This window comes from Pimephales promelas, chromosome 21 (genome assembly GCF_988280905.1).
Source record: "Pimephales promelas chromosome 21, fPimPro1.hap1.1, whole genome shotgun sequence".
NCBI lineage: Eukaryota > Metazoa > Chordata > Actinopteri > Cypriniformes > Leuciscidae > Pimephales > Pimephales promelas.
In genome coordinates this window covers 25,440,396-25,452,495 of record NC_142789.1, presented here as the reverse complement: position 1 = coordinate 25,452,495, position 12,100 = coordinate 25,440,396, and the positions used below count along the sequence as shown (strand labels likewise).

Below are 12,100 nucleotides of genomic sequence, written 5' to 3'. Positions count from 1 at the left end.
TGACCATTTGGAGATGTTGGTCCTCATACACCACTAGATGGAGGTGTTGATATATAGTCATGTTGTGCTGTAATGTTTATTATGCAGTTGGCCATGTGGGGGGTGGAATATGTTTGCAATGTATGTTCTGATATTCTGATATAATTAGTTTACCTGTTATTGTGTTATATCATTATTTTTATCATATATAATCATGATGAATGGCATTACATTTCCCAATTAGCCTGCTGTACACACATTTTTAATTTGTATCTCGCTGTGTAAAATTTAAATGCATCATTAGTTACTAAAGCTAGAGAATTAGTCATGGCTATTACATTATAAAACCTGTTTTGACTGATTACATTTTACATTTATTTGAAGCAGAGGTGTTCTTATACCAAAGAAAAAAGTGGTAACATTAAAGGAATAGAAAAAAAAAACATTTTTCATTAATTATTTATCTTCATGTAGATTCAAAACCGTGTAGATTTATTTCACAAAAAAAAAAAAAATTTTAATAGGCTATATTATTCTCTTTTTTTTTTTGTATTCTCTCTTTTCCATGCAAGTACAATGAATTAGGACGGTCTGATTATACTCTGACCCCACTAGATCAGCTTGACTCATGAACGAATCCCAGACCAGTTTTATCAATCAAATCATCTGAACATTGTCAAGGTCTGACTCAAATGAATGATTTATTCATGAATCTGGCATTTCTTCTTTTAAAGCTTGAAAGTATAGGTCAAGCTTAAAAGTTTGCCATTCATTTTAATTGGGAAAGACCACATTAATTCAAAATTCTTTCTTGTTCTGAGAAAAAGAATCACCTCAAAAGTTGTAAATATATAATAGTTTCAACTCCAAATGGGGTTTCAATACAAGTCAGAACAGTTTATTTAAGAGATGAGTTGCGTCTATTATGAGCAGAGCCGTCCGTCGCAAGGGCCGTGCGAACTGTGCGACAGGGCCTCGCACCACTAGGGGGCCTCGCAACAATGTGTTAATTTTATCAGGTGGAAAGTAGGGGTGGACATTTTTAAAAAAATATTGCATTCGAATATTCGGGTTCATAAAAAACGAATATTCGTTTATTTAAATGACGTTTAACGAAAAAGACGTTATTTTTTTGTAACTTAATTTTTTTTTACGTTTTTGTCACCATTTCTGAACAAGCTTACAATTAGGCAATATACACAACAAGTAGGGATGTCCCGATCAGGTTTTTTTGCCCTAGAGTCCGAGTCTGAGTCATTTGATTTTGAGTATCTACCGATACCGAGTCCCGATCCGATACTTCTATAATATATACAAAAAAGAAAGAGCAAAAAAACAGATCCAAAATTTTTTTTTTATTTAATTCGCCTTGTTTTAACATTTGACAACTCTGTTAACAAACAGAGCACTTCTGTGAGGTAGCTTGAACAATCAGGTAATAAACATAAATTCTTCATTTTTGGACTTTAGTGCAAAAGTATATATTAAAAAAGTCTAATATAAAAACAAATAGCACTCATTACGATAATTTGTGCTATATTGGCTGTGATATCCTGCGCCTTCGCACAATCAAGGGGCATTTTTCTCTCCTCTTCAAACTCATATATAAAATCTTACGAAGATAACGGAAAAAAAGTCGAATGCAAAGTTTGCATATCGCTGCTCGACTACAAACAAGGCATTTCACCAAAAAACAGTGAGCTAAAGCTTAGTTCACAGCTTCACACTACATGATTTTAAGACAGATTTGCCCAAATCGTTGAGCTCGCCGACCAGTCAGGGTGTTACTCGCATTTCAAGTTCGCACAGAGCCTCGCACCCCACCTACGACGGCACCGATTATGAGTTTATTCACGTAACTAAATTCTGAAGTTGTTTGTGTTCAGATTCCGTTCGGTACAAACAGTAGAGAATGTGGATGTACTGTAGACATGCAGAAGCAGCCGATCGAAGCAGTCTAGGGTGTGTGGTTTGAATTAAGAGAAAAAGCTCAGAGCAGGGACCTTTACCTCAGAATGTCATAAAGAGGAAAGCAGAAAAGGTAAAATCTGTCAGAGTTGTTGCCCTATACCTACCTACTTCACTTGACCTTAATGCCCTTACACATTTAGGGAATATAAATGAGCTCATATGTGACTTTTCATCTGACCTTCAGTGGCTCCAGTGACCCTCTGGGTTAAATCACTTTTCAAGTTGTTTAGTTCTCACAAAGTTTGCAGCAGTGTGTCTTATTTGGGATTTCGGAATGTATTTATATTTATCTATTTATGTATGCATTTAAGCTGTCTAGCAAAAAAAAAAAAACTCAACTGGAGCCATTGCAAATGGAGGTTCAGTAAATAGCCATTGTTTCTACTGCAAAGGCAGTGCAGAAACCCACCATCAGTGTGTGTAGGTTGACGGTGTTGCTGGAATTATTTCTTGGCTCGTTTGGCAAAGATTTTCTCTTGGTTTTTCTGTTTGTGCACAAGACCTAACTTGCATCACATTTCTCACACCTCCTGCCCACCTCCTTCTCAACCGGTCAAATACGTTTTCATAGCGTTAATGTGTACTCAACCTCCCACCAGAAAGCCCTACTGGAATGGAGTCGGACTCTTGAGTGACAGCTCGGCCTTACTTTCAAAGCCTCATTCTCACTGACAGACTGTTTTTTTCTTTACCCAAGTCCCCAATTAGCAACTGTCCAAAGCTCTACGCATACAGCCATGGCCAAGTTCTGATCCAGTTCAGTTAATTGGCATAATGATCTCAACTCATTGAGAGAGGAGCCTGGGGTGCTAAACCTCGGGGGTCAGAAGCTCCTAAAGGCTGCTGATAGAAAGAAGAGAGAGGCGGGAACAGGATTGGAAAACAATGGACTCCTCTGGGATGAAAGATTCTACCATGCACAAGGATTGGCGTGACCACCCTGGATTCTCAATTTCGGATTCACTGACTGCTACTGTAGTCTGCAAGCCCTCAAGCTTTTGGGAACTTCCTCTCATCAGGCCAAACAATGCGGTGGAAGTGGAAGCCCGTGGGTCTGAAGATGGTTGCCATGGATAAGAAGAGCCGGGGAGACTTCTTCACATACCGGATTTTGTGAAGGGCCATGAAAGGCATTCCAGTCCCTAAGTGACGGAGCTCTTTCTCTGTTCTTCACGTTTGCTTTTTGAGAGTCTGTCAAAAAGATGAGAAGAAAAAACAGGTGCACCAGATTCTTGTGGCAAAGGCTTTTATTAGAGTAGGTGATGGTGACTCTTGTTGTAATTTGAGTGTATTTCTGCTGGATTTTTGAAGTATCCGTGTATGCTGGTGCTAGTATTGCTCATTTCACAGCACAAGAGGGGGGATTTACGATGGTTCTGTGACGTGAATGGACTAAAATGTTATGACATGTCAGCAAGCATGTTCCAGTACTGCACTGTCAGAGAAATTGTCCAAAAATGTTATATTTTGGAGGCTTTTTACCTTATGTAACTCTTAAAAGTGTATATGAGCAGCTTAAAGGGTTAGTTAAAAAAAAATTGGTCAAAAATTTGGTCAAACTTTTAGTTAAAATTTAAAAAAAAATTAAAATTAAATGTTGTCTTTTCAACTAATTGAATAAATAAATTTAAGTTTACAAAAATAAATAATTAAAATGATTAATAAATACTATGATAGTATACAAATAATTCTAAAATAACACTGGTTCACTACCTTTATGACTTTAGTCACACCGTGGAATAACAAAAAAGATATTTTGAAAGTAATTGGGGTTTTAAACAACATTGGACACCATTGCCTTTCATTATGGACCAAAAGATTCCAGTGAGATCATGATGCTTTTAGAACGACATGATAGATTACTCAATTTGCAGGTGAACTATGCCGTCAAAAGCACCATTAGGTATTCATTTGCACCCTTTAGGAGTAGGTAAGGTACAAAGTGTGTCCATGGTACCAAGGTACCATTGTTTTACACATTTTTCTGACAGTTTGCCTTAAAGTTTGTAATTTAAAATCACCCTTGAGGTACATACTTTCATGCTTAGAAAGCTAATTTTATATTCTGGATTGTAACAGAAACATGCCGAGCTGCCTTTAACTCATGTCAAAGAAGGGCCCTAACTGAGTGCTTTCTGTTATTGACAACTGTAAATTATTTGATGAGCTTGATAGCTTACTGTGATGATCTTAACGATTCATCACTCCTGATTAAATCTGACTAGTGACAGAAAAGATAATGTCAACAGACTGCCATTTTCGGTGAGGAACTTAAGCGTCCTGTTGTCAACAGACGTCTTGTAACAGAATTCCAACTGGCTCTCGCCATCAAAACTATTAGTATTTTCACAGCATCCTGGCTGTCTGAGGATGGCAGGAACATGAAAAGGCAGTCCACTGTGAAGACGCGGATAGCGGCAGTGACAGCGAGGGGGAAGGGAAGATGCGAGAGCTTTTTAAAGTGCGTCTGAAGTGATGAATAAATGAGTCTGCTTTTCCGAGGTATTTTGGAGTCATTTCCCCAGAGGACTGCTGCAACACTGTATAACCTCAGTGACATTTCGCACATTTGCCTGAAATGGATTTGATTGCTGCTTGACAAGTAAAACGACAAAAGTAAAACAGAACCGCTACTCTGACAGTTACATATGCTCATCAGTACTTCTGTCGTCCTGTCAGTTCATTATTTTTTCTTGCCATGTTTCATTGTCTACAAGCTTTCTTTTCAGATGTTTACCTCAGTCGGGACTAAACATGCCACCCTTCTGTTTACCCTCCTTCCTGTACCCACATTGCAACTCTAAATAAAATTAGTCTGTATGAGCTTTTGTAGTATGACTTACTGGTATTGTTATTGGTAGTTTATTGTAATGTGTGGTATGATGTAGTGGTTAAGGCTGAGTGAATCCTAAAAGTCATTTGGTTGCTGGTTGGACTCCATAGGCATCACCATTTTGCCTTCAAATGAACAAAACAAGAAACTCAATGAAAAATAATTTAGGGCCATCGGGATTAAACTATACATTTTTTAGTGCTGTCAAATCAATTAATCGCGATTAATCGCAGGTAACAAAAGTTTGTGTTCATATTAGGGGTGGAACGGTACACAGAACGGTTCAACTTCAGAACGGTTCGGTACGATTTCGGTACAATGGAGGGAAAAACAAAACAAAAATACAACCCTAACCCTATTTTTTAAATAAGTTTTAATAAAGGCATAGAACCAGTTTATTTGTAGTGCACTGACAATAGTTTTGTATAGTTTATTAATTAAATGAATAAAAAGACCTTGTAATATGTTTGGTAATTGTACCAGAATTAATTTAAAATTATTTTGCTATATTTCAGATCAATATATTTGTTTTCCTTAATTGCAATTAACATTAACAATGTAACAATATTCTCATCTGAATTATAAATAATTGATTTCTGTATAAAATAATACTACCATTAAAATCACAATCGATTTTCTTTTTTGATCAATGCAGATTAGTGCTCTGTGCAGATTGGGTGACATTTGAAGGTTACAGTTTGTCAAGAGTATACAGTGTGACAAAAGCACAATGTTGTGTTTTATTGCAAGTGTACACATATATAAGTACCCGTATTTTCCGCACTATAAGGCGCACTTGAAAGCCTTTAATTTTCACAAAAAAACGACAGTGTGCCTTATAATCCGGAGCGCCATATGGATCAATTGGTTAATATTGCTCCGCGTTATTAAATTCGCCCGTGAACTCGCGCTCGTGTCCATCTTATGCCCGCTTTGTCACACGGCCAGTTCAGCCTCGTATAAATCAGGTCATGTGTGTAAGTATAAGTGGGGGTGGTGGTGGAAGTGACGTATATGCAGTAAAAGCAGTTGAATTTTGTAGTTCTACTAAGTTTAAAAGTACGATTAAAAACGCTACAGACCCCGTCAGGCTATGGCAGACATGTCATTCAACCTATTGTAAGTCGATGTACCATACCATCACAAGAGACTTGGAAATATATTATGAAGGTTGAAAAGTTACCTGGTGTTACTTTAATGTTAGATGCGATTAATCACAATGAATCTATTTGACATCCCTTTTTTATGTTTTGGAATAACATGCACCAATGAATCGTTATTTATGCTCCCCTGCAATATTTGACATCATGTAAAAAAAATAAACTGTTGACAGAACATGGTCTCTGGCAGTTCAGAGTTTTTGTTGCTGTGGTCTCATTTATTTATAATCTAATGCCGTGTTGGAAGAGACTTAGTCACAATCTGTGTCAAAGCCTTTGAGCAAATGGAGGCTTAGTGACAGGCCAGTCTGTTAAAACACACTCCCCGTGAGCAACACCTGCTGGGAGCGCACCAAGAAACAAGACCTCCCGCGGACCTGGGCCGCAGAATGCTCCTGCTGTGAGTAGACTACTTAAAAGAGTTAGGATGTAGAACGATTGCACACATTAAAGAAAACTAAAACCAGTTGAACTAATCTGGTTATCTGCTTTTCTCTGACTGATGTTTTACCTGACTGGCAGTGCAATTTATTCCTGGAAGGCTCGGCAGGAGGCCGGAAGTGACCCAGAAGACTACAAGAGGAATGAACACTTTCCTCCAAATGAAAGGAGGGATGTTCTGGGAACTGTTCCAGCCTCTTTTCTAAACAGACCTTCATCTGTCACAGTCTGTCTTCAGTGAGCTAGCCCTCTTCCCTCCGAATCCTCAAGGGACCAAAAACCCAAGCTGAGACTGGGTCATGCAATCCATCTCATTTGCAATATGCATTCAGTTGGTAAAAGCAAGAGGTGTGCATAAAAAGTGACTGTTGTTGGGCATCCGTCCACACGCTGGTCTCGAAGCTGCCAAATGCACCATCTTATCAAACTATAGCTTCGTTGTCGTTTTTTTCGCCACACAATGCCACCTGCTCATGCAACTACATCTAATCCTGTATTTATATGCTTTTTCAGCCGTGGCTTTGTTTATTCTCATTAAGATAGCTTTTCCTCTGTGACTCACTGAATCATGGACACGCTCCCCGTTGTCTTTGAACACAACTGCGCAAGCAAGAGGGAGGGAGTTTTTCCTGCTTATTTGTTGCATGAGATAAGCCTTGTGAGATGTGTATGGCTCTTTTTGCTGATTACTGCAGGCAGTTGATGGGTTTTAATGGGGTTGGGAACGTTTTTTGTGCGTTTGTTGTTGGCAAGAGAAGTGTTTATTGTCTTTGATATAAGCCTGCTTCAATGCTAATGTTATTTGGTTTCTTAAGCTCACCAAGGATGCATTTATTTGGTCAAAAATACAGTAAAAAAAAACAGTAATATTGTGAAATATTATTATCATTTAAAATAACTGTTTTCTATTTGAATATATATTAAAATGTAATTTATTCCTGTGATGCAAAGCTGAATTTTCAGCATCATTTCTCCAGTCTTCAGCGTCAGAAATCATAATTTGGTGATTCCAGAAACATTCCTTCTTATTATCATTGTTGAAAGCAGTTGTGCTTCTCAATATATTTTTTTTTAACCATTTACGGTCACTTTTGATCAATTTCATGCATCCTTGCTGAATAAAAGTTTTTTTTTTATCTTGTATGAGTGGGCTATATACCCTGCTAACAATGCATTTAATTTTAAATACTCGACTATTCTCTGAAACAGTTTATTCTTCTGCAATATTGTATTTACATCTTGCAGTGTGTTATCTAGTCACATTTTCTTCAGTGTGTCTTTTTCATTATTGTCTTCATTGATGAAATAAAAACCTTTCACAAGATTTCAATATCCACACTGATCCTACTTCGAAATGTGTGTTGTAGGTTCCAGCACAGAAGTGTCGCTATGCTGTGGGCAGTATTCTGAGTGAAGGTGAGGACGGACCCAATGAGGACCAGCAGCAGCTGTACGAGAAGCACGGTTTTCGGGTTTTCTCTTTCCCAGAGGTTACACATGTCGTCACGGCCTCCTTCCCTCACCGAACCCCTCTCTCTATCTTCCTGGGGGTGCAGAGGGTCTATCCACAGCTGAACTACTACATCAAGGTAACTTCCTCTTCTTCATCATTCACCAAATGCCTGCTCTCTAAAACTTCACTGGAATGCTGTGTTTGTGCAGTAACTTCAACATGAGTTGTGTATTGCCGCACAGAGGTAGTGAGGGAATGAACGCCGAGTTTGTTAGTGTTTTTGGACTCTATCTAGTGGGATGAAGACAGTAATTATTAAGCAGTAGATTTAATCATAGCAATTAAGGACAAAAAGAGAGAAGTGCAGAGCATGAGGGCAAAGACAGCAACAAATGAGAGTTGCAGGACTGCGAATTGGGAAGGAGGTAAATGGAGAGATGGTGCATAAGGACAGAAAGATTTTCTGTTGAAGGGAAAGCTGAACTCGAGAGTAAAGATGCACACTCAAAAGTCCTTTATAGTTCTTTGATTAGGGGTAAAAAAATGGACATGGAATAGAAAAATAGTCTTAGAATTACAGAATAAGCATCTCTGACTTTATTCGCTCTGACTTCGACGGACTGAACAGAACAAATGAACCAGAGAAGATTACCACGTCAAGGAAGGCGGAGCTTCAGAGCACACAATCCTATTATGTAATCGCCATGGACCAAGTGTTTGCTAGTCGGAGCAAACTTTTCTGGAAATTTGGCTTTGGAAAGCTGTTTCCAACTCCCGACATGAATGAATGTGGTGCTCAAATGGGCAAATTTCACGATCGCCAGATTGGGCAAAGGGGGTTTAGCAGACATGGGCTGCTGTAAAAGGTTGTCATATTAAAATTAAATCTGTGTTAGCAGCTGCGATTTCCTCACGCAGACACACTAAAATGACAGAAACTGTTCTCCCTTTAATGTTAAAATGGAGTCAGTCAAACATGGAGATGCTCAAGAAGACATGACATGTAGAACACAAGAGGACGTCTCTGAATGGTTAGTTGATGAATCTATGTTGCTAACTGTCTTCAATTAGAATATTCTGTCATGTAATCTATAAATCACTCATATAGGAACTGTTGAGAGATGCACACAGAGTGACTTTCTATTGGATGTGAAAAAATGCATGCTAAAGTTTGAGCTGACTCACAAATGTGGTCTATATACCACTCTTCCTCTTCTCAACATGGACTGCGTGTTCCCGTGGGCGGGGTTTGTGTACATTTTATGGTTGGTGACGTCACTAACCCTTGAGGAATGTCATGTAGTCCCTACCAGCCGTTTGTTGAAGTCCTTTTCTTTAAAAGCAAATATCTTCCTTTGAGCGTTGTAACTTTGATTCTGTTGTTTATGCTCAAACAGCAACATTTCACACTAACTAAAATTAGAAAAGTGAAATCATACTTTACCACCCCTTTAAATAAATACAATTTAAATTTTAAATTTCAATGCATTTAAATCTTTGAAAAAACTTCTCAGACATTTCAACCCGATCTCACGACCAAATCGTACGAATTCGACGCATGATTCAAAAGCGTCTAATTCGTACTAATTCATACGACCTCACTCGTACGAATTAGTAAGATTTTGCTAAATCGTACATATTTTACGAATTGGCCAATTCGTATGAATTCGTACGAATGACCTACCCCTCACCCCGCCCCTAAACCTAACCATCACGTGGGTTTAGACAGTGAGGTCGTACAAATTAGTACGAATTAGACACTTTTTAATCATGCGTCGAATTTGTACGAATTGGTCGTGAGATAGCATAGGACATTTTCGTTGTATCTTAGTACGCATAAAATGAAATCATACAACACTGCAACAAATCAGTTCAATATGATTCTTCTGTGTTGAAAAGGTTTCATTTAATTGCATGGAACAGTTCAGACAGTTAGTATTATCGGTTTGTTTAAATCCATAAACCCTAAGCTTAAGAACAGTAATAGTGATGCTTGCCTTAGCAAGTAACTGTGACCAAAAAGCATGCACAATTCTGTTAAATCAAGGGTGAAGAATTATTCTGGTAATGCCCTACCAAAATGTTACTCTGCACATTATAAAACACAAAGGTTCCCACTTGAGCGACCTCTCCAGAAATGGGTCTGGTTGCCATAGGGATTCCCTTACACTGTCCCAGTCAGAATTAGAAGAGTCTCTGTGCAATCTGCCCACGAACAAGAGAGGACCAACCTTCCGTCTCACATCACCAACTGCCTTCAAATTACTCATTCTTACTGTATACGCAAAGTTCAATCATTTGCAGCCCACACAAGCTACGGACAGACAGCCTCTGCCATGGATTATTCATGATGAGAATTATTTGCCTTTTGTTGAAGGCTGTTTAAAATGGATATTTGCTTCTAAAAGATATATTTAAAAGTGACTGATGCATCAAGAGAGCAGAACGAATGTTGGCTCTGGAAAAAACTTTGTTTGGCAGGCTCCTAGGTGTCGATTATGGTCGGGTATCCGCGGGGCTCTCGTGATTTGATGCCTATGCAATGTATGTTGATATACTGTGTGGATTGGGTTATGTAACGTAAACAAAGGCGCGTTGGATCTGAATCTCGGGCTTTATTTAAAAGAGTTGTGGCTGTCTGACGCTTGATGTGATCAAAAAGAACGTTTTTTCCTCCTCACTTGCTGAACATGCAACACGACAGCATATTGTATAAGACTTTGATAAAAAAAAAAACAGACCATGCAACGAGCAGCTTGTGCATTGATATGATCCGTTGAACTGTTTGTTTTTACATTTTTTATATCTAAAAATTTGCTGCAAACATGCTGCCAGAGTGCTTTAGCTAAGGACTTTAAGATTTTTTTTTATTTACTTATACACTTTCAGAAAAAGCGGTAAGGAGGAGAAGAAAAATATAAATATAACAAATTATTACTGTAGTGTACACAAGTTTGGGGTCAGTCAACACTAATAATATGACAAAATACTAATACTAAATAAATATTTTTATTCAGCAAGGAGGATTCATTACAGTGATTATAAGTGTCAGTAAAGACGTTCATAATGCTACAAAAGTTCTTTTTTATTTCAAATAAATGCTGCTTTCTTTGAGGTTTCTATTCATTAAATAATCCTGAATAAAAATGCATCACAGTTTCTATAAAAATATCAGGCAGCACAACTGTTTTCAACATTGATAATCATATCTGAAGGGTCATGTGACACTGAAGAGTGGAGTAATGGCTGCTGAAATATAAAGCTGAATTTCAGCAGACATTACTCCAGTGTCACATCCCATGAAAAACTTATTTTTTTAAAAAATATTAAAATAAAAAAAAATAAATTTTGATAATATTGCAAAAAAAAAAAAAAAAAAAAAAAACTTAAAAAAAAAAGTAACTTACCAACAAGCAAGACTTACCAACCCCAAACTTTTGAATATTAGTGTATACTTTGCACGTCTCTAATATAAAAATGATTTAACTCATCTGTAGCAAACCTTTCTGGAAAAATCCATATCTCAATTCTCACATTCTCAATTCTGAGACATCACGCACAAGCCAAATCCTCCATAATTCCACAGCTAACTTCTTGGTGCACTTATTCAAGACAAACAACATTGTATAAGGAAGCGCACGTTAATAATTGATTACAGAGTATTCAGATATATAAAATCTTAAATACAATCTCAGTTATTCTTGAAAGTCTATCACACAGCATCAATAGATCTTGAGGCAACTACAAATTAAGTACTTCACTTAACACAAGACACATTAAAGACCACAGACATTTACTAGAATAATAATCTGAAGCTTGGTCTTAGCCCATACTTACTAAAAAAACAATTCCCAAACAGATGGAATAATTTAATATAACGATGATCCCTATTGGTTGTGATAATAAATTTAGCATTTAACTACAATTGGTCTACACAAATGTTCTTCAGACTTTCTTTAGCCTATAATGGTGGTATCAATATTTCTATAAGCGATAGAAAGTAAACATGCATGAAAAAGGGGACGGACTCAAACAGGAGGAGATAAGCAATCTAGCAGCTGAGCTGACAGATCTAAAGGCTGAAGGAGCATGAGTCTGTTGGCTGCGTTCACACTGAGGACAGATGGTGGGGAGAGTTGTAATGGAGAAAATGTGATGGCCATCAAAATTGCCTCTAAAAACACTTAGAACACCTTGACAACACCTTAGCAACGAGCCAGTGATTAGGCGAGTACAACACACATTTTCTTCAAATTAACTCCC

General features: G+C 37.7%; 1 protein-coding gene across 1 annotated transcript in view; it reads left to right on the top strand.

Moving 5' to 3' along the window:
- The window catches only part of tex264b (testis expressed 264, ER-phagy receptor b), a 41,852-nt gene that overhangs the window by 2,367 nt on the left and 27,385 nt on the right, over positions 1 to 12,100 (top strand). Inside the window, exon 2 of the mRNA XM_039674183.2 lies at positions 7,752 to 7,973. Within this exon, the coding sequence (XP_039530117.2) occupies positions 7,752 to 7,973 (222 nt within the window). The remainder of the gene's footprint in view (positions 1 to 7,751; positions 7,974 to 12,100) is intronic.